Source organism: Polyodon spathula, chromosome 2 (assembly GCF_017654505.1).
Source record: "Polyodon spathula isolate WHYD16114869_AA chromosome 2, ASM1765450v1, whole genome shotgun sequence".
NCBI lineage: Eukaryota > Metazoa > Chordata > Actinopteri > Acipenseriformes > Polyodontidae > Polyodon > Polyodon spathula.
This window is the reverse complement of record NC_054535.1, coordinates 93,928,179-93,952,182: the sequence shown is the minus strand read 5'-3', so window position 1 is coordinate 93,952,182 and position 24,004 is coordinate 93,928,179. Positions and strand designations below refer to the sequence as shown.

Below are 24,004 nucleotides of genomic sequence, written 5' to 3'. Positions count from 1 at the left end.
ATATATATATATATATATATATATATATATATATTATATATATATATATATATATATATTTATATATTTCTCTATCTAGAAAGGAAAAGATCTAGAAAGGAAACTGCATCATTAATTTATTTCTGGTACAATCATGTGTTTCTGATGTTGATACCACAGATAGTTTTTAGTGTGTGGGTTCTGGCATCTTCCTATGTTATGGACTCCAGTAGCTGAAGGGTGTGTGCCCAGTGTGGAGCGAAGTGGTTTGTAGTGTGAGTTGGCTGTGAAAGCGACACAGTATGGTCTGGATAGGTTTTTTGTTTGTTTTTTGGGATGCCACTGTCTAACAGGCTGAGTATCACTTTGGCTTAAGATAGCAACATCCCATCATAGCAGTGACATAATGACAAAGTTGCAGAAATCAGGAGCCAAGACCAAACATTTTGTACTATAACCTCAGGCCACACCAGAGCCCTGTACATTCCATCCCTTCCAAAAGAAAACAGGAGCTGGTTTTGCTGCTGAGTTTTGGTCCCACAGCCCTGCTACTGTCTGTTTTTGTTCTGTCTCTAACTTAGCGTAGCAAGCTTCAATTAATCTAGCTCTCATTTACAATCACAAAACAAATAAATCATCACAGTTGAATAACTATATATTCTATTACCTGACACAGTTGGATATTGTATGTTTAGTTCAGTAAATGTTATATATGAGTATAGATGCAATCAAGACCACTGGGTGATAATTTAAGAATTAAATGGAGCAATTGTGACCTGTTGAGGTGTTTAGGTGAGTTAATTGTACTTGAAGATATTTGCTTTATTTCTTTTAGCAATTTTAAATATTTGTTCTTCTGTAAATTGTATTCACACATTTTATAAGTCTGTAGTAGCCCCTGCTTTATAGGTATACATATTTTAATAGAATTGTAATATAAACTAATATCAAATGTTTTTTGAAGTTTAGTTATGCATTTTTCATTTTAAATATCTGGTTAGGGAGTTTAGCATGCGTCAGTGTTAAACAATTACCTACTGTACTGTAATTATAGCTGTAAGAATGTATTCTTGGCAAGTGTATTGGATGGGCTTGAAACATCCAATTCTGTAACTAATATAATGATAAACAGTTTAATAGTTTTGTCTGACAATGCATTAATCAGTTAATTGGGGCTGTTCTGTATTTTCTTGGCATTTCTGAATATGGACTCCCACTAACAAACAACTTAATTAAAACATATCCTCTAGCTGTGATCGCTGTGCATGTAAAAGCGCAAATGTGACGAATCAGCCCCCTATATCCTTGGCCAGAAAAACAGCTTGACTCCATCTGCTGTATCCCACTCAATAACTTTACACAAGCTATCCGGTTGTGTATTATCAACTTGCATTGTAAGTAAAACTTGTGAAATAGTCCAGCTTGCCGAGAGAAAAAAAGGTTGCAACACAACCCATATGAATTTGACCGCTTATACAGAACCTCATTTATGTGTGACTTGAATTATCACACAACGATGCATGTGTCAATATGCAGCCTGTGGAGAAGATGCAAAGACAGCAGTGCTACAGATGGTAGGATTCATTTCTTGGTATGAACGGCAGAAGGATGCCGATTTTATAAAATGAGTTCTGATGCAGCTACTTGGTGAATCCTAGCAAGCATGTTTTGCCTCACAAACAAAAGACTGTGCTGGACACTCTCAGGGTTCGAGAGAACGACTTGCAACAGTGAATGGTTTAAAAATGCTGTTATGAAAAAAACAAAGCAAAAAAAACTTCTGTGGGTACAGTATTCAAATGACACAGCAGGCTTGTTTATTTTGTTATAAAGTAAAAAAAAAAATTGGTAGAAATCCTTGAAAACTGGCAACACTTAGCTACCATTATTTAATATTAATGCGTGAAATACATTAGCTTTAATACCTTGTGATATTTCTTAGGGCTAGACACACCACTTAGTTTATAGGAAAATTGAGCTGATGGGTAGAATAGCTTATTCCTGTCATAAATGTCATGTAGCTTTGTAGTATTTTTATTTATTTTGGTAACATAAAAAGCTAAGGCAGTGAGGTTGGAGGTGTATCGCATTTTGATTTTGCAAGGAGTAATACTGTCAAAATAAACTCATTTTAAAACATTCTTCTGTCTTTGTAACATAGTATTGCATACATCAACAGTAAACGCTAATTACTGGCGCACAATGGCACCTCATTTACCTGTGGATTTCATACATCAGTGGATTTATGTCCTCCCCAAGCACATGAATAAACAGAGTTCCACTGTATAATAATGAAGCATGGCTTTAATTGCCAGCCTGTAAAAACTGTCAGTATACTATTGGAATTTAATGAGCACATAACAAATTATCATTTTGGTTTGCCTTTTGATTTAAAAGGGGATAATATTAGAACATAGATTTTTATTATTCAAAGTACTGATTTAACTCTGAATTGCATTGAGAGCTTGTTAAAGTGGTGCTTTTATAGAATAAACATTGCTGTTGCTGGAAAAAGTTCAGGCACTTCAAAGAGAAAGTTTGAGAAAGAAGTGACAGCTTCCCACCCAACAATGAAGGCCATGACACAAAGATGACAGTGATATGGTTACCAATCCTTGAATAAGAAAGTTTATGGGTGAGTCACCCATTAAGAGTTTTAGTTCTGGATTTAAAAGTTTCTTAAAGCAAGGTGTAAAACATTACACATTTCAGTTTTTTATTTGTTGCAAGTCTTCTAGATTAGAATTGGGTGTTTAACATTTCTATTGGTTTTATTTATAAACTGCTAAAATAATTACTTGGCACCTTTTTTGGGCGTTATGGAGGATTTTATGATATGAATACTACATGCAGTTTTTCTCCAAAGATCACCATGTAACACTTTTTATCCCCTCCCCTCTTTAGCTTTATGTTCAAGCAAGACTCGTGGAAGACTGGGCTAGACTACTGCGTCCCACAGTCCAGTTCTTCCTGGTTGCGGCATCCATCTATGTCGGCCTTTCTCGGGTTTCTGACTACAAGCACCACTGGAGTGATGTGCTGACTGGACTGATCCAGGGTGCGATTGTTGCAATACTGATAGTGAGTAATTAACCATTACTGCGTCATGTGGAGGTGCTCACGTGTACTGATGTAGTTTATTAACTTCATTCAGACACCTACATGAGAAGTACCACACAGAGGATCACACTTACTCTTGACTGAATTGTCAGTGGGACTGATGTGTAAATCTGTGGGATAAAATAGTCTGCCGCTTTTTCGATAGCTTATACATTGTATTGGCTTGTATCGCTCATATCTCAAACTGTGCAAGATAGTTTAAATTCTCATTGTTATGGAAACCTAATGTTTGATAATTCTGAAGGTCAAGTTCAATTGCAGGTATCGTGCAAGAAAAGTGAGCCCTTTGAGGTACACAACTGTATATAGATTCTGTCAAGTTTGAGTGGTGTTGTCCAGTAATAAACCATTTCACTATCATGCAAGGAAGCAAAGGTTGTTTAATATTGTGTTTTCTTTTTGTTTAGTTTAAAAAAAAAACTGCAGAGATTACATATTTTGGTCTAAATAAGATTAAACTTTAGTATAAAACTGTACTACTTTACTATTTATCCTAGGATAGTCTTTGATATATTGGAGTGCAATTAAGAAATTCCATAAATTACATTACCAGCAGAGCAGAAATACAGAGATGGTGTTTATTTTGTGATCCAATATCCAATTACAAATCTGAAGTGGCTACCAAATTTGTGATATGTACTAACTTTGTCAACCTGATGTGTGGCTGTTTATGATAGCCTTGCCCCACATTTCAGCTTATGCTGTTTTCCGCATCCTATACAGGTGGTTTTTGTATCAGACTTCTTCAAGACACGTGTTCCAGCCTTTCCCCAAAAAGAGGAGGACATTACCCACACAACTTTACAAGAAACTCCCACAAACGGAAATCATTACGGTAGTACTCACTAGGCATGAAATGACCAAAGTGGACACCCTGTGACTGTAACCCTGCTTCCTGTTTTTCTAAGGAGGTTTGGCTAGAGCTCAGAGAATGAATGGTCTGATTTTAAGGATGTTTGATTACCTATATAAAATACTACCTTGGCAGGACTGCTGCTGCTGCTGCTATGTGACTTCCACGCCCACTGTGTACATAACTGTATATCTCCATGTATCTCACAATACCAGTACTATGTACATGTACTAGCAATGACACTTGTATACCCTTTTATATCTAATCATTAGGAAAAGTGTTCCAAACAATATTCAGAATGCATTTTTTTTTGTTTATTAAAATTGTGGTAAAAGCTTTATGTACAAATGTCTGTTTGAGCTTTATGCTTCTTAACTGAAAACAAATAAACTAATTCTGAACTAACATTGTTCTGGTATCCATTAAAAAAAAAAAAAATCCAAACAGTCCATAAATATGTAAATGCTTTCCCCCAGCTGCTTTACTGCAGGTAAAAGCACAGCTCTACAAATAAAGGCTGGCAGCAAACACAATGTCTCTCTTGATCTTTGTGATACCTGGGAGAAAAAAAAAAAAAAAAAAAAAAATCAGAATTAATTTAATGGAACATTACATTTGCACTGATTAGAACATGTCTGCAATAGGCACCGATGACTTCTGCATTATAACACCAAAACAGTCTTTTGGCATACATCTATTTTTTTACTTCTGTAAATTAGTCTACTGTATAGGAAACATCTGACTAAAATCACTTCACCCCACAAAGTATGTGCACAATAGAACTGAACCAAGTTAACACTATTTCCTTGACTACCTGAAATATCAGATCACAGTGGTTTCAAATAAGGCCTAGTGTAATGAATCTGGTTGGAAACAACAAAAAACAAAAACACTACCTTCTGCAAACTTGTTCTCCAGTTCCGTGTTTCCTATGGCCTTTGCAGCCTGACACATCTGTCTCAGCAGTTCCTCCAAGCGCCTCATGCAACGAATGATGCTACCTGTGGGAACATGAGGATAGTTTTAAACCTACCTTTTCAGTTTTAAAAACTTTCATTTTGGTTTTACTGAAAACCAATTGGATGTCAAACTCCTGAGAGAGTTGATAAACTGAACCCATCATAACTGGTCATGCATCCCTACTATAATTCTCTGTTCCCCATCTACATGACCCATGAATATATATATTTTTTAAAAAACTAATGAATGTTTTATTTCCATTAAAACAGCACTTTAACTCATTTATTTAACCAACTGCTTTCATCAACTAGACAGAAAATAAATTCCCCCAATTACAGTTGAACACTTGATTATTGTAAACTAGAATATCCACTTACAGTGCAAGAACACATTGTCTTTTGAGCTGAATGGATTCAGGACTGGCACATAAAATACCATAACTGCAAGGAGCCTGCATCCATGTATCTGATCAAAGTTCCAGGGCATCAGAGGGCCATGTGTTTTGAATTAGTGATATGGCACAAAACAAATAAAATAAACTTTACCCAGGGATTATCCAACCACACTGTGCCTTGGCAAAATGTTCTCTCAAATAGATTCAGAGAATTGTTATAATGTAAAAAGCTGTCACAAATAGCATCGAAATATAGAACAACATTTACAAAAAGGGTCTTGACTGTCACTGTTGCCTCAATGTTTATAACTCACCGTATACACACAAGATTAATTTATTATAGCATTACACTGTTCCAAAAATCTGATCCCTGCTTTCACTAGAACTCTAACTATCAATGCACTACTAAATGTTTATTGTGTTTAAAGCCAAGTATTTTGTGCCATGAGAAACTGAACACACATTATCTGAGAACTGTTCTTTCAAACACAATTTGCCAAGTCACATTAAGTTACAATGTAATTATAAGATGAAAGGCTTTCCTGTTAAATCACAGACGTCCCCATGTCTGGTTCAATGTGCTCAAAATTATTTGTTTTAATTTTGTTCCAAACTTAATTCCCCAGAAATCTTGGGAGTTACTAATCTTTTATGCAATCAAATCATAAACAACAAATATTTTATATATACTTCATCTAGTCCTGCTATTTACTGTACACAGCCATCTTGGGTGCCCTTCCGTAGATTTTTCCTATAAAAACGTACAAACCTGACCCCAGGAACCACGAAATAGGAGTGTATTATAAAGTGCCAACATACAATGCCTATAGGAAGTATTCACCCCCCCTTGGACTCTTTCACAGTTTGTTGTGTTACAACCTGAAATCTTGATACATTTAAATGGGATTTTTTTTTCCTTTGATTTACACAACCTACAACACTTTCAATGTGTGAAAAAATGGGAGGGGTGGGTGAAAAAAATGGAGTCCACCTGTGTGCAATACAAGTGGTTCACATTATTTCAGATTAAATGTAAGGTCCTACAGTTAGGTAGTGCATTCAAAGCAAAGTCACTACCATGAAGACCAAGGAGCTTTCAAAACAACTTCAGGATAAAAGTTGTGGAAATGCACAGATCAGGGGATGGGTATTAAAAGATTTCAAAGGCACTGAATATCCCTTGGAGCACAGTCAAGCCAATCATTATGAAGTGGAAGGTATACGGCACCCCCCAGAATCTGCTTAGAGCAGGCCGTCCTCCCAAACTGAGCAGCCAGGTAAGGTGGCCCTTGGTCAGAGAAGCCACCAAGAAGCCAATGACAACTCTGAAAGACCTACAGCGTTCCATGGCTGAGATGGGAGAAACTGTCCATGTGTCTACAATAGCTGAGGGACTCCACAAATCTAGCCTGTATGGAAGAGTGGCAAGAAGGAAGCCCATGTAAAATCTTGCTTGGGGGAATTTGCAAAAAGGCATGTGGGAGACTCTGAAAAGATGTGGCAAAGAATTCTGTGGTCTGATTAAACAAAAATTGAACTATTTGGCCTAAACGCAAAGCATTATGTCTGGCGCAAACCCAACACGGCACATCACAGAGGTAACACTATCACTACTGTGAAGCATGGTGGTGGCAGCATCATGCTATGGGGATGCTTTATATCAGCAGGGACTGGGAAGCTTGTCAGGGTACAGGGCATTATGGATGGATCTAAATACAGGCTAATCCTTGAGGAAAACCTGCTTCAGTCTGCAAAAGACCCAAGACTGGGACGGAGATTCACCTTTCAGCCGGACAATGACCTCAAGCACACAGCCAAAGCGACACTGGAGTGGCTTAAAAACAAGTGAATGTCCTAGAGTGGCCCAGTCAAAGCCTGGACATGAATCCGATTGAGAATCTGTAGCAAGACTTGAAGTTTGCACAATTAAACAATTTTGCCAAGAAGAATGGGCAAATATTGCACGATCCAGATGTGCAAACCTGGCAGAGACTTACCCCATAAGACTCATAGCTATAATTGATGCCAAAGGTGGTTCTACCAAGTATCGACATGGTGGTGAATAGTTATCTAGCCAAGACAAGCAGTTTTTTTTTTTTCCCCCCCATTAAATCTTGTATCAATTCTCTTTCCTCTTCGAAAAAGTGTTGAGTAGGTTGTCAAAATGAAGAGGAAAAAAAAAAATCTCCTTTAAATGCATCAAGATTTCAGTTTGTAACACAAACTGAACACATTCAAGGGGGGGGGGGGTGAATACCTCCTATAGGCACTGTACTTTATAAAACCCATGACTAATGCACTTTTTCTAAAGACTATTTAGTCCAAAGTTGTAAATCCTCACTACAGCTACAGGAATACTGCCACAAAACACAAAGGCTCTTGTCATACTTGATATAGGTAAACACAATCTTGAGAACCCAGCACTGCATCACCAAGGCTCCTGAAAGTAGCATAAAAGGTTAAAGGCTATGGCTTTGCTTCCTATAGAAAAAGGCATTGTATATAATACTACAGAGCCAGAGCCTTTTCTGTTTACTGTAATCCCATCAGACTTTGGGTAACACTGCAACAATTATTACTGACTGTAAATATCATCCAAGTAGGAACAAAATAAATTATAAAATCTATTTTGGTTGCATAAAAACTATTTGATCAGGTCAACTTTTGTAAAATAAATTAAAATCACATTGTAAAGCAAAAAATTAAATATAAAAAATAAACAGCATTGACCTGTGTAACAGATCTTCAAGCTAAATGTCAGATTCCTATCCAAATACTCTATAGCACCATTTCCATGTTGACGAGAGCTATCTGCCTACTAAAAACACACACAATGTTCCTGGAAGTTAGATTAGCGGCACAATAACATGATCTTCTCACTGCAACTGCCTTTCCTTTGCCAGCAAGCATCAGGACAAGTCCCAGATGGTAGCTAAAGAAATCAAAAACAGTTCCTGCACAATGGAACAGGAAAGCAACGACATACGTATTTCAACAAAGCTAATGCTAGAATCATCTTTAAAAAAAAAAAAAAAAAAAAATGAAAAAATTAATCAAAGAGTTATATAAACTATTATTTCAGTCTTAAAACAAAAGCAAATGGAGAAAAAAATGTTAGATTCAGATTTTTGTGATATGTAAAGTAATACAATTATATTACCACATTGCTTCATCATCTTCCAGCACAGCATCACTGGGTATCACAGCTCAGTCAGTCAATTGCCTTTTCTATTCATTTAACCGTTTGAGATTTTCAAAAAGGTATGCCTGGATATTGGTTTCATTTAGCCTATTTTGACTGTACACCATTCATGCACAACAAGCGAATCACCTATTACACTGCTGAGAACCACTAAAAGGAAAAACATTAAGACTCTTAAGAACACAATTCAAAGATTTGCATGACCTATTGTAGGATAGGTGATTTCTGAATCAGAGAGAGGTTATACTGTTGATATTAATTATAGCACTGCCTGCATCCATGTCTCATGAACTCTCTGTGCTCCATTTTTCTATTTACAAGAAAATGATTAATGGTTTGGCCTGTGTTGTATTATGGAATAAATCTACAGAATTATATACATCCTGGAGTGTTAAACTAAACACACTTTAGGACGTAAAGGATGGATACTAATGTATGTATGTATGTACGTACGTACAGTGCCTATAGAAAGTCTACCCCCCCTTGAACTTTTTTCACGTTTTGTTGTGACAGTGCCTCAGTTTCATGCATTTAAATTAGGATTTTTTTCCCCCACTTATCTACAAACCATACTCCATACTGTTAAGGGAAAAAAAGTTTGATAAAAATTATATATTAAAAAAAAACTGAAGACCAGAATTGGATAAGTCACCACCCCGCTGAGTTATACTTGGGGGAAGCACCTCTGGCAGCAAATACAGCAATATTTGACCATTCTTTACAAAACTATTCAAGCTGTCAAGTTCCTTGGGGAGCAAGTCATGCCACACATTTTCAATTGGATTTAAGGTCAGGGCTCTGACTGGGCCACTGAAGGACATTTACTTTTTTGTTCCTTAACCACTCCAGTGTAGCTTTGGCTGTGTGCTTTGGGCCGTTGTCATGCTGAAAGGTGAACTTCCGTCCCAGTTTCAGCTTTCTTGAAGAGGGCAGCAGGTTTTTCTCAAGGACTTCTCTGTACTTTGCTCTATTCATTTTCCTGCCGATGAGAAACATCCCTATAACATGATGCTGCCGCCACCGTGCTTCACAGTAGGGATGGTTATCTTTGGGTGATGTGCTGTGTTGCGTTAGCGCCAAACATAACGCTTTGCATTTAGGCAAAAAAAAATATTTTAGTTTCGTCAAACCAAAAACTTTTTGCCACATGGCTACAGAATCTCCCGAGTGTTTTTTTGCATACTTCAAAACACGATTAAAAAAGGTGGGCTTTCTTGAGTAACTTCTTCCTTCTTGCCACCCTACCATACAGGCCAGATTTGTGGAGTGCTTGGGATACTGTTGTCACATGCACACTTTGACCAGTCTTGGCCATAAAAGCCTGTAGCTCTTGCAAAGTTGCCATTGGCCTCTTGGTAGCCTCTTTGATCAGTCTCCTTCTTGCTCGGTCATCCAGTTTGGAGGGACGGCCTGATCCAGGCAGGGTCTTGGTGGTGCCATACACCTTCCATTTCTTTATAATCGTTTTGACCGTGCTCCAAGTGATATTCAAGGCCTTTGATATTTTTTTATACCCATCCCCTGATCTGTGCCTTTCAACAACTTTGTCCCGGTGTTCTTTTGAAAACTCCTTGGTGGTCATGGTCGAGTCTTAGCTTTGAAAGGCACTACCCAGCAGAGGGAACCTAGAGGAACAGCTGAACACAGGTGGAAGCCACTTAACTGGTGTGGGATTTTGAAGGTGATTGGTTACACCTGAGCTAATTTAGGATTGCTATTACAAGGGGGTGGACACTTATCCAACCAAGCTATTTCAGTTTTTATTTTTTTAATTAATTTTCTACAAATTTCTAGAATATTTTTTTCACTTGGAAGTTGTGGGGTAGGATGTGTAGATTGTAGAAAATGCCACAAGAAAGTGCCACAACCTTCAATATTACCTACTTCAAAGTAACCATAAAAGATCAGTCAAAAGCTCTTTAAATGCTTTTTCACAGAACTGTCCAGAAGCAGATTTAAGGCTGTTTTAAAATTGTGATTTAGGGCTGGGATGATGGTAAAAAAAAAAAAAAAATCTATGCATCGTTTTCTCATAACGCAAGAGACACGTGTAAATAAGTACATAAACAGCCACTTCTCGTTATATCGCCCCTTGCTATACTGCGGATTCCGACTGGTCCTGGAGTTTGCTCCCCATTACTGTCTAACGGCACGTGCCTTAGCTGCAATATACATAGGCACTTACAATTACTGTTCGTTTTATTTCCTACTGCACATCAAACAAAAATATACAAAACAATTAAACAAAGCATTAATATTGTACCGTTATCATATACACACGTATTTCACAATAACACAAAGCAAATTAAATATCTACTTGCTGAAGCACTTTTTATTTTAGCCAATGAGGTGCTCATGTGTAGCACTAGCAAAAGCAGCAAGGCAATGATGTCAGTTCCCTAGCTTGTTCCTATGTTGTTGGGAATTTATTATTTCAATGCAGCGGGTTTGTGCATTTGAGAAAGGACAGGAAGACTCATGAAATTAACTGGAGACTGAAGTTGATGAGAAGCAATTGCCCTCTGCTATATGAAGTAAAACTGTGCTGCTTTTTATACAAAAAATTAGAAAAAGCAGGTTGCGTAGAGGATTTATACCGGACCCTGACGCACCCGATAAAACGAGGGAGTGGTTGTACAGCATTTATTTGTTAGCCTAATTTGTTTTTCTATGGGTCTCTCGCAGCCCTCGATATATAGCAGATTTGTTTTGGACCCCGACACCCGTGACAGAGAGGGTGGTGTATTTTCATCAAATCCGATCATGAAAAGTAAACATTTCTCCAGATGAACTTAAAACTACACCTTTCTAATTATTTATGTCTAGTCACACTGTTGGCGAGGTTCCCCACAAAAACTTAATAAAACATTACATCTTATCTTAAGATGTCTTGACAGCAACTGGATTACAGAAAACGGGGAACACAAGAATAACTATTTACAAGTCTAACGTAACAAAGTCTGTGCTCTCTCCACATCTTATTTTCTATTTTTATTTAGAAATATTATGGCATCCACATTCTCTGGATTCAAAGAGTTTGTTCACAAGCATACCTGCTTTGCTGAACACACGCTCACTCGGGACTGATTTTTAAACGCAGCCCCCTCTACTGTACTAACAGGTCTGATATCTTGTGTGACAACATCCACTATCAGGCCTGTTATTTCTTTTGCTCCAAACGTCTGACAGCATTATTTAAAATTAAATCGACAATTTAACTAGCAACATCTGATCCTGAAATGCAGCCTACCTCTAGTAATTAAGATTTGTTTTTTGTTTTTGTCACGCTTACTCTGAAAAAGTACGTCCTGAGTACTGGAAGGGGAGTTTTTTTGTTATATTATTATTATTTAAAAGGAACCAAAGGAAAGGCAAGGAATTAGAGAGCAGATTTACATTTTGCCGGGCCTAATAAAAAAGGGTCCTATTAATGCGTTTTTTTGTTTTGTTTTTTTAACCATCAATGGTTATTAAAACAATTCGATGCATTGTCCCAGTCCTATTGTGGTCATCAGGCAGCAACTTTCAAAAGTAACAAAGGGTTAAAACTGTACAGAAACTTGCATTACACCAACTTCACTGCAGGAGTCTTAAACTGGGTAAATATACACCAACCCATTTCAGAAACTGCCATTACCTTCAAAAACATCTGTCATTTTGCAGATCTGAGAAAATGTGGACCCATTGGCCCATGTGTAGACCACATCCATCAAGTGGGGACGGAATGAATTAAGGTACATTTCTTCATCAATTTCGAGTTTAGCTTCTGCCGATACTTTGGCTATACGCTTCGCACATTCCTGAAAAAAATTAAAATGTTTTAGGATTTTGAACACTAAATAAAACAGTAACACTTTATATCATGCTTTTTAAATACAAAGATCAAAGACAGACAACTTTCTATTCTGTTGATTGACGTGATTTTCCTGTAAATTACAACACCATTTCTAGGTTTCAGTTCCAGAGCTGAAGTGTTTTCAGATTCACATGGAAGTATCCTGTTTGCAATAGGTTTTGTACTTTAGTAAATAACACAATATTAATTAAAACTTTCCATCTTTCAAGATGCACACAATACATATAGTTAACGCCTACATTTCTGCTTTACCAACAATATTTAAAAAAAAAAAAAAAAAGAGATTTTACACACACACGTTATTTCCAAAGTTCCGTTTTACCTGCATCTGCCGAAGCGGTCCTGCCAATTGTTCGGTCAGTTTCGGCATTTCACTGGCCTGAAAGAGAGATACATTACCTTAATTCAAACAGAACTTTACAGTTAATAACATAATTCATCATCATGACCTTAAAAGTCATCTCTTCAGATGACCGATTCACATATCAAAATGGGATATTTTATAAGCCCTTTTTTTTTTGATAAGTATGGATTTCAGTAATTATCCACGATTAGGGATAAGTTGCATGTTGACTTCCTTTTAAAGCACATAAGGGTCACAGAAAATGACACTTCGGACAACAGTAGCGGACTGCTATTCAAAAAAAAAAAAAAAAAAAAAAAAAGGCCTGAAAGAACTCATGGGGTGATGATTGAACAAAATTAAATATTTACACAGTGGTTTAGTTACACCCGAAACATGTCCAAAATAGGGGTCAACATCTACAGTAGAGATGAGAATAACTGTGTTGGTAACGAGTCACCTGCAAGTCCATAAGACCACCATTTCAGAGTGTCTGCATTTTTACCAAAATGATCAAAATATTGGCTTAAATCACCAGACCTGGTGTAAATTACTGTAGAATTATTTTCTGAAATGTATTTAACATTTATATAGCTCCTTTCATCACAAGTAATTCCTATAAGAGTTCAAAAGACAGTCTAAAACGATCCACAGTCATTGCTAAAATTACGGCAAAGAAGCAATTTTATAAAAATGGGTTTTCAATGCTGTTTTAAAAGTAGAAAGATTCCCTGCTTTTTTGACTGAAGATGGTAGAGCATTCCACAACATTGGGCTTTACAAGAGAAGGCCCTCCCTCCTGCACCATCTTTATTCACTCTCGGAACCAACAGGCCCACATACTGCGATCTTACGTATGACTTTGATTGTAAGGGGTCAACAATTCCCGTAAAGGTGTTGACCTATTTAGGGCTTTATAAGTTAAAAGCAAAATATCATAATCAATTCTAAAATGCACAGGGAGCCAGTGCAAAGAAGCCAAGAAGGGTAATATATTATTTTTTTCTTTTTTGGTTCTAGTTAGAATTCTGGCAGTAGCGTTTTGAACTAGCTGCAAACGAGACAACACACATTTAGGAATACCAGTAAACACTTCATTACAATAATTTATTCTGGATGAAACAAAGGCATGCACTAGCTTTTCAGAGTCAAGTACAAAGAGAATGTGTCTGTTTGGCTATACTCCTCAAATGACAAAGAAACTTTAGTAATTTATTTAATATGAGACTTGAACGATAATTTTTGATCAAAAGTGACCCCCAAATTCCTCATTTTCAGTTTTAGATTTGATGAAAAAATGCTGTACCCAAAATTCTGTAAGTCAATGCTTTTTATTTGGTTCTGACTGCCTAAAAATAACCTCTTGTCTGAATTCAACATATAAAAAAAAAAAAAAAAAAAAGACATCCAACCCTTCATATCAGCAAGGCATGGGACTAATAGTGACCCAATAGAAGGCTTGCCTGGATTTACAGCTGTCTGTCACCGGCATAACAATGGAAGTTAACTCCATGTCTGAATAGTGTCACCTAACGGCAACATATATAAAGAAAATCACAAAGGGAATTAAAATAGAACTGAGGAACACTGCAGATAACTTCCGATAATACCGATCTATTCTCCCCAAAAAAGATATGGTGGATCTGTTGGAAAGATATGACCTAAACCATGACAGGACACCACCAGAGAGACCTACCAAGCTTCCATGACAATTCAATAAAATTAAAGCGGTCAGCAGTATCAAATGCAGCACTTAGATCAGGGAGAATTAAAATGGAGGGAAAGCCAGATAGAGCTTATCAACAGATTATTTAGTACTCTAACAAGGGCCGTCTCAGTGCTATGTGCAGCTCGCAATACACACCGGAATTTCTCATACATGCTGCTGATAGCTAAAAAAATTTGTACTTGATTTACAACAACCTGCTCAAGAACCTTTGCCAAAAAAGTTATTGAAGTCTTTAGGGTCTAAATTTGGTTTTAAGTAATGGCTTTATCACCTCTACCTTGAGTGCCAAAGGAGCTACGCAGGGGGCAAGTGATTCATTTATAATTTTTTGTATGCAAGCATTTAGAACACAAAGTACTTCTATTAATATAGAAGGGATCAAGAGCGCATGTCGTTGGTCTCATATGCAGAACTAGCTCGGTCAAATCCTCTAAAGAAAAAATTGAAAGCCTATAGCCTTAACTGGTCTAGATGAATTAGTTAAGCAAGGTTCATCCATAATAGAATACATCTGTATGATTTTATTTCTAATACAGTACACTCTTGCAATAACGAACCTGGTCGGGGTCCAAGTGTTTTGTTCGCTATATCGAGGGGTTCGTTATAGTGAAAGGACAATCAAAATGAACCACATACTGTTGGAGTAAGTTAATGAGACTGCGAATACAAGCAGAATTACATGTACCTGCTTGTCTCATGTATGCAGTATTCTGCCTTTGCTTTATCCAATTCATTAAAGAATTAAAACACAGTACAAGCAAAATCCTGCAGCTAAATTTTTATTCAAAATCAATCTCACATGAATCACTTTGAAAATGCACCAAATCTTAATCCAACATGCAAGAATCCCAAACTGAGTTTTTATTCCAAAATTAACCGACATGAAAAGTTCATCAGATCCTCAAGTTTTTTTTCATTGTTTTTTTTTTTCATTTGTTTTGACGCTGGTTGCTGAACAAGCCACAATAGTGCTTTTAGACAACCTGTATTCACGACAGAGACATGCCTGCGTTACTCCTTTTTTCAAATGAGCAATATAGTTTCCAGCTTTGTTGCAACAAAATGATTTTCGTTTTGGAGGCAGCTACACAGCGCATGTTTTTTATTAAAACAAGAGTTGACTTCACTGTGGAGGTGGCATCCCATGTGTGTTTATATTACCATTTTCTGTTTATTATATTTGGAGTCCAGGGGCCAGGCTCATTATAGCCAAAGGTTTGTTATAATGAAGGGTTGTATTGCGAGGGTCTACTTCATCTAGAATTTTATTTTGAAAAAAACATTAAAATCAGCTATGGGGAGAGCCAATGGTAAGGGTACAAGTATTACGGGGTGGTTTTACCAGTTTATCTATAGACGTGAAAAGAAATCTAGGATTGCTTTTATTTCTTTCAATTAAATTGGAACAGTATGAAGATCTAGCACTGGCGACAACCTTCCTATATTTCAACTGATGGCTTTTCCAAACCAAATAATGAAGAAGTCTAGAATCTTTCCATCTACGTTCCAATTTACATCCCTCACATTTCAATTTTCAAGTTGTAACATTAAATCATGGCAAGCTTCTTTTAACAAAAACTCTGAACTTTAACTGGTGCTACAAAATCAAAAATACTAGTCATTGTAAGTGTTAACCATCTCATCCAATGATACCGACTCAGTAGATGGAAATGAGTTAAAAGCCCCACAAAACCTAAACCGCAGTTGTTGAATCAACCACCCGCGTTTTAAATGTACGTTTCAGGCTTTTAGCAGTATCAATATGGAATTAGCATTTACAATGCTACTTTATTAAATTACAATTATGCTGCTGTAAGTACAATTACACCAAAAAAGTAATAAACTACATACAATAACATTACTCAATTTATAAAATCGGACACAACTATGAAAACATACTATATAACTTTTTTTAAACAAATAGGCTCACTAAAACGGTTTAAAAATACAAGAATGATTGTATGACAAAAATGCAAACATGAACTGTAATCGATAAATTGTGTGGTAGAATTACAATTGCGCAGGTATGCCAAGGTTGAACAACAATTACTTAGTAACTGCACTTACAACTGTAAATGTGCAATTTGTAAATCAACCTTATTTTTTATGGTTCTCTACAAAATTAAACTGGAAGTCCGCAGGATTCAGCATTTGTTTTAATTAATAAATACTATTAACAATATGTGAAATTAATGAACTCACTCCACTAATGTCTTCTATTTGTTATATTGTTATATCTTCTATAAACCAATCTCAGCTATTACAACCCATTTCAATTTTAGCCACCATTCCTAAGTTTATTTTCTCCTCTGTCTCTCAACTCTAATGCTTAAGCTATTTCCGGAGAAGACTGATCTCTCTTGATGCCAACATTAAAAAGCACCATTAACCCCCTCACGTATTTCACTGAAATGATTCCCTTTTACTCCAGTGTTTAGGCCTCTGACTGGGGGGAAATTGCCCTAATTGGAAACAACAGTATGTGACATGGTGTTGACAGTTAAAGGAATGTGGCATGGAGCTCATTTTTACTGGAACCAGTAACGGAGAATCACAGAATACAGATTGTGTGTCCTACTGCCTGAAAGCAGATATGGCTGTTTCCATGAAACTGAAATATGAATCTCAAAAGGTTTGAGAGACTAGCAGTTGAAGCAGCAGAAGTGGGTTTACAAAAACATACTAGCTCCCCTCATGGGAATGCATAATGATAGCTAGTCCTAGGTCTCTGAACCCCACATGATCCTGTTTCGATACAAGTCTCATATGGAACACCACTGCACCACGTTGCTATCCACTTATGGAAAGAAGCCTTCCTCCTCCAGCTGCACAAACACATCTGCTTAGAAAGTCCAAAAAAATGTTCAGAACATTATGCAAGCCATTTTAGACACACAGCCATCTGAGCTGAGACTATAATCCACATATTCAAGATTCTCTACGATAACTGGGTCATCTAAGGAAACCAATTACATAGCTTGGCAAGAGTTCTGTGAACTCTAGAATATTTACTTTGGACAATGAAATCCTCTACAATCACATATACTGTACAAAAATGAAGTAAATGTATTATCTTGACTTTTTTTTTTAAATCTATAAAACTGTTTAGCACAGGGGGGGAACTGAAGAAAAAAGTGTTTTAATATGAACTGTATTTTAAAATCGAGACTTAGTAGTAAATGTATCATTAAGCACCATCCCCAAAATAATTTATATAGTATTGTCCATTTTCTTTTTTCAAAAGGCAATAAATTTAAGTTTGTCAAGCACCAATATGTGGATGAACATACATTTTCAGTAATATTACTTTTAAAAAAAAGCCTTACCTGAAATGGACAGTCAAAACATTTTATACGGACCGAAATGAGGTAAAACAGAAGCTATACTGAACAGACAGCTACTTCAGATAATTTTGAATTACTGGTGATAAAATTGATCTAAACTAGTGTTTATATCAGTAGTACAACCATGGCTATAATAACTGCAAAATGTGCCCGTAATAATTTGTTAATTTGAGATACAGCCACAGTTTGTGCTTTTTTTGGTTAGTTTTCTTTCTTTCCCATATTAACTTTATATAACATCTAACTCAAATGGCTGTTAATTGGACTGTAATTACACAATATTACAGCTGTATTGGCAAATCTACAAGGATAAAATATATGTAAACATACTTATTGTCCCCAATGCCTACTTTAACAGTTAATTTTCTACAGAAATTAGGAGCAACTTACATTTTCCTGAAATACAAAACAGCTAAGCAAAGCTGTGGCTTGTTCTGAAGTAAGATCATTGAAAAGTCCATTGAAGATCATCTCTGTGAGGAGAAGCTCATCAGCACTGAAAAACAAATGTACAAACTGGATGTTATTTAAGGTAGAAAATAAGAGATATGCAAATAAACAGAAAAAGTAAAAGTACCCATACAAGAGAGACCACAAGTATGTGTTATTACAGTATTATTACACTATAGATTTATTCAGTTATAAAATCATGCATCAAAGGGAGATACTATTCTGTGTTTGAAGTCAATGAACGATGAGTCACATCATTTAAGAGTCACACTGCCTCCTACCATAGACCTTTAAGATTTAGAAATACAGTAACAACAAATCTGTGTCCAAAAAGCAACAGCTGTGTTGTTGTTATTTGCACTGGCATCATGACATTGCAACCCAAGGGACTTCTGTTAATTTGATTTAATTCCCTTTGAACTAGTGATAAACTAAGATCCCAAATAAATCAACTCTATACAACTTTAGGAAAGTAATAAATCAAGGGAAAGCAATTTACACTATAAAATGTACACAGGATCACAGATATTGAACTAGTGACTGAAAGATTAATTTGTTCTCCCTTACCCACCCCCAAAACACATTTTCTAATTTCATTACTTCTATAGTAAGTCTATAAAATAGTAAATATTATCAATATTCCCCACCCCCACCCCAAACTGATAGAATTACCTGCTAATCTCACAACCAACACGCCCTTTCATCTCAATGACATCAGATGAAGTTGCAAATCCTAATCTTCTTAGAACACGTTTTCTACATTTCAGCTCGTCCATCTGCAAAACTGTCCTCGCTTTCTTCAGCTCACGCTTCGCAGTCTTAATGTCCCCTGCGATCTGAAACAAACAATACCACCTCGATAAATGCAGTTTTCCAAGTCTGGGGATCAATTTATTTACATGAGCACTGCCGTTATGAGCTTGTGGTTACTACTTTGACCTTAGGTTTATTGTACATTTATAATCTTAACGTACAATGGTCGTTAGTATAAACCATTCTAAAGCAATGGATTCATTGGGAGGGATGGGTAGTCCTCACTCTAAATGCCTGAAGTCATGGGGGGCCTTGAACTAAGGAAGTTTTGGAACCTTACCTTACTATGAGTACATTTACATGTTCTTCAAATTAAAATGGCCAATTCAAAGTAATAATTCACTTATCTTTGGATCACTTTATATATCAACATGCAGATGGTAATATGCAAGTCTCATCACAGAACAAGTTAAATGAACATTTGTTTGTAATTTACAGAATATTTATTTTACACATGCTTATGCATATAGTCGAAACCGCAATCCTTGATGTTAATGAAAAAAACAAAAACAAAACTGAAATGTCTTGGTTAGATAAGTATTCACCCCCTTGAATCAATACTTGGTAGAACCACCTTTGGCAGCAATTACAGTTGTGAGTGAGTGATATCTGGATCGTGCAATATTCGCCCATTCTTGGCAAAACCGTTCAAGCTCTGTCAAGTTGAATGGGGATCGTTGGTGGACAGCAATCTTCAAGTCTTGCCACAGATGCTCAATCTGATTCAAGTCCGGGCCACTCTAGGACATTCACTTTCTTGTTTTTAAGCCACCAGTGTCACTTTGGCTGTGTGCTTGGGGTCATTGTCCTCCTTAAAGGTGAATCTCTGTCCCAGTCTTGGGTCTTTTGCAGACTGAAGCAGGTTTTCCTCAAGGATTTGCCTATATTTAGCTACATCCATTTCACCCTCTACCCTGACAAGGTTCCCAGTCCCTGCCAGTGAAAAGCATCCCCATAGCATGATGCTGCCACCACCATGCTTCACAGTAGGGATGGTGTTATCTGTAATGTGCTGTGTTGGGTTTGCGCCAGACATAACACTTTGCATTTAGACCAAATAATTCAATATTTTTGTTTCATCGGACCACAGAGTTTTTTGCCACATCTTTTCAGAGTCTCCCACATACCTTTTTGCAAATTCCAAGCGGGATTTTACATGGGCTTTTTTCAGAAATGGCTTCCTTCTTGCCACTCTTCCATGCAGGCCACATATGTGGAATGCCTCAGCTATTGTTGACAGTTTCTCCCATGTAACGCTGTATTGTCACTGGCCTCTTGGTTTCTTCTCTGACCAATGCCCTTCTTACCCGGCTGCTCAGTTTGGGAGGACGGCCTGCTTCAAGCAGATTCTGGGTGGTGCCGTACATCTTCCATTTCATAATGATCAGCTTGACTGTGCTCCAAGGGATACTCAATACCTCTGAAATCTATACCCCTCCCCTGATCTGTGCCTTTCCACAACTTTATGCCGGAGTTGTTTTGAAAGCTCCTTGGTCTTCAAACCAACCGTGGGACCTTAGGGACAGGTGTATTTCATCTGAAATCAGGTGAACCACTTTTATTGCACACAGAAATGGACTCCATTTAAATTGCTGTGTGAATTCTGAAGGCAACTGGTTTATTTAGGAGTGCCATAGAATAGGGGGTGAATACTTCCCTAATTCTCGACTTTTCAGGTTTTTATTTTATTGAGGTTTTTTATAATTGATTTGTTTTTTCACCCCCGAACCCCCCCCCCCCCCCGCCCCATTTTTTTGAGTGTTGAGTAGGTTGTGTAAATCAAAGGAAAAAAAGTCCCATTTAAATACATCAAGATTTCAGGTTGTAACACAACAAACTGTGAAAACATCCAAGGGGGGCGGGGGGTGAATACTTCCTATAGGCACTGTACCTGTTAACTATAGTGGGACAAAAGCATAAACAAATACTTAAACTATATTTACATCCATGTCCATATGCACAACATTCTGCTCATCTAAGACTTCAGACAATATTTGTATTAGCAGTAGCCTTGCATTTTATATTTTACCTGTGCCTTCTTCTCACAGAGATTGTACACAGCCTCTAGGTTTGGGTCATTGTGTAGAGTATGGGAGTACATTCTGTGTTCAAAGGCCTCCACTTTCTGAATCACTTTTTTCAGTCCCTGGTCTTTGATTCCCATGTCATCAATAGGATCTAACAGGGGTACTCCATCAGGGAACCGCTTCTGGACTTCCTAAAAGTGAAAAAGAAATAGTGCTACAAAATAAAATGCAAATCAAGTAATTTTACAGTATACACAATTTCTTAGAAATAATATCACAAAAACACTTCATCAGCATCAATGTAATGGGTCTCCTGCTCAAGTGAAACAAATTCTGGGGAGGAACAGTATGTCCTCTATTTGTGGTGAAGGATACAAACCAAGTTACAAATGACTGAGAAAATTGTGCCAGAGCACATGTGATATGAATGCATTATAGTTGTGAAACATGTCACACATGGTAAAAAAGTGTCTCGAGGTAAATTAGCATTTGACCCAATATTTAAGGGTCGACATAAGGGGTCAGTAACCCTTATTGATTTCCTTGAGCAGTGCTGATGCACAAACTATCTATTTTATGAACAGTAGGATAAAGGTTTCTGCCAATAGAATGATTATATATATATATATTTTTGTATACAGTGTTACAATGCGCATAAATAGATGTAATCAATTTAATATGCATAATAGTTTTTAAAGCCTTACAATGTTACACAGTAATCCACAGCTCCACATGTATTACTGTGTTGTTGTTTTTTTTTTTTTTTTTTTTTAACCCTTTCATAACATTGATAAATCAATGCATCTGCTTTTTTGGAGCACGATATATCTATAGTGAAACATATTTCGGTCCCACTTTTGGTCTGTCAGCTTTTGAATTTATTTTGAATGGTTTTATAATTGTCGTCCTTTTTATTTTCTCAGGTGAAAAATGATGAAGACGACTTTGGTTGGGGAGTGGTTGTGAACTTCTCCAGGAAATCAAATGTGAAGGTAATTGTGCCTCAAGTGCAACACTTTCAATTTTCATTTGTTAATCTTAAATTCTGAGATATGCTTGTTTTGGCTTTATTTTTGAATGAATTATGAAAAATATATTGAATATTAACTACGTGAGAACAGGTTTGAGTATTTATCATATGAACTTTTATCCTACAATTTATGGTATGGATTTGGATTTGCATTGGAGCTTTTGTGACAATTTTCTTAGTTTCACTTGAATCTGTTTTGTAATTTCACTACCAGTTTTAACCTCGGACTATATATCAGTGATATGTGTTCTGATATACAGACGACACACTTTGGTGTAGAGTCTTGTTTGGTAGATACCTTACTAGTATTCTAAGATTATTTCACTCATGTTCCATTACATATTGTGCCCACTAAATATGCAACTTGTTTGAACATCTGGCCATTTCTATTTTTTGCTGAACTTTCTCATGTCATTTCAACAAGTACATTTTCCCATATGGGATGTGGGTGCTTTTATGATCTTCTGTCCAGTTTGTCCCATACAAGTTCTGTGGGATTGAGGTCTGGAGTCTGGGCAGGCCAGGTCATTAGATTGAGTTGTCCATCACTTTTCTTCTTCGCCAGATAGTTCTTGCACAACTTTGAGGTGTGTTTCGGGTCATTATCTTGCTGAAGAATGAAGGACTGCCCAAATACCCGTAATCCTGATGGAATGGCACGCCTTTGAAGTATGCTATGATAGCCATGCTGGTTGAGCTTCCCATGGACTTGGCAAAGATCACCAGCAAAGCAACCCCAGACCATGACACTGCCTCTTCCATGCTTGACAGTGGGAACCACACATGCAGAATTCATGCGCTCACCCTCTCTGCGTCTTACAAATACTCGGCGGTTGGACCCAATTATTTCAAATTTTGACTCCACGGTCCACAAGACCGACTTCCACCCCTCAAACGTCCAGTTTCTGTGTTTTTTGGCCCAGGCAAGTCTCTCCCTCTTATTCTGCACTCTTAGCAATGGTTTATTTGCAGCAATTCTTCCAGTTAGGCCAGCTTCACGCAATCTCCTCTGAACAGTTGATTTTGAAACATCAGTACTTCTAGTAGCATTTAGCTGAGCTTGTATTTCAGGGGCAGTTAAAAAATCACCGGTTTCGCAAACTTAAAACTCTAATGAACTTGTTCTCCGATTCTGAGGTCACGCTTGGCCTGCTTGACCTTGTTCGGTCCTCATGAGTGCCAGTTTCTTGAAATCGTTTGATGGACTTGGCCACAGAAATTACAGACACTTGCAAAGTTCTTGCGGTTTGTCTTAAAGATTGACCTTCATTACTTAAACTCATTTTTTCTTTGCTTAACTGAGCGTATTTTGCCATTTTCTGCTCCCTTACATTCAGGAATGACAATCTTGTGCCTATGCTACCTATACTTATAGTAATCATGGACCCTCACCTGTTAACAATAATTGGTAACAAAAGGTTAATTAGGTAACATGTTAGTTAACTCAGAGAACATCTAAAAAATACACTTAACACCATATTATACACATTTCAGACTTTTAACTGACTTGGGCTTCAGACTGAAATCCCCTTGCTTTGGGTGACCATTTCATTTAAATTGGCAATATTTACATTTTCATTTAAAAATTTAATTTTTGAATGCAATTCACTTATGATTATCAGCTTATATAAGTACATGTATCATAATAAAATATGAAGTGTTTATAGACAAGTTTATACAGTTAAAAGCATAGATAAATCATTAAAAACCTGGTTTCAAGCAGGTGTAAAACTTTTGACTGGTATAGACAGATAGATAGATAGACAGATGGATAGTCAGAGCCCAACATTTTTTTCTCAATTCTGCCAATGCAGCTCAACCTCAACAAGGCACTCTTTTATACACAAACTAGCATATTTTATCATTCCTTTGCCCTATCTGAGTGAAGACACAACAATGTTGCA

General features: G+C 36.9%; 2 protein-coding genes across 4 annotated transcripts in view; one reads left to right on the top strand and one right to left on the bottom strand.

The window, feature by feature from the left end:
* plpp1a (phospholipid phosphatase 1a) overlaps nucleotides 1-4,357 on the top strand; it is a 43,012-nt gene extending 38,655 nt beyond the window's left edge. For all 3 annotated transcript variants that reach the window (XM_041235004.1, XM_041234995.1, XM_041235011.1), the window contains 2 exons: nucleotides 2,884-3,060; nucleotides 3,823-4,357. In XM_041235004.1, the coding sequence (XP_041090938.1) occupies nucleotides 2,884-3,060; nucleotides 3,823-3,948 (303 nt within the window). In that variant the 3' untranslated portion in view covers nucleotides 3,949-4,357. The remainder of the gene's footprint in view (nucleotides 1-2,883; nucleotides 3,061-3,822) is intronic.
* Nucleotides 4,254-24,004, bottom strand: part of mtrex (Mtr4 exosome RNA helicase) — a 59,080-nt gene continuing 39,329 nt past the window's right edge. The window contains exons 21-27 of the mRNA XM_041234983.1: nucleotides 21,073-21,261; nucleotides 18,903-19,066; nucleotides 18,171-18,276; nucleotides 12,687-12,743; nucleotides 12,146-12,308; nucleotides 4,849-4,953; nucleotides 4,254-4,509 (exon numbers count right to left, since the gene is read on the bottom strand). Coding sequence (XP_041090917.1) covers nucleotides 4,457-4,509; nucleotides 4,849-4,953; nucleotides 12,146-12,308; nucleotides 12,687-12,743; nucleotides 18,171-18,276; nucleotides 18,903-19,066; nucleotides 21,073-21,261 — 837 coding nt within the window. The 3' untranslated portion in view covers nucleotides 4,254-4,456. The remainder of the gene's footprint in view (nucleotides 4,510-4,848; nucleotides 4,954-12,145; nucleotides 12,309-12,686; nucleotides 12,744-18,170; nucleotides 18,277-18,902; nucleotides 19,067-21,072; nucleotides 21,262-24,004) is intronic.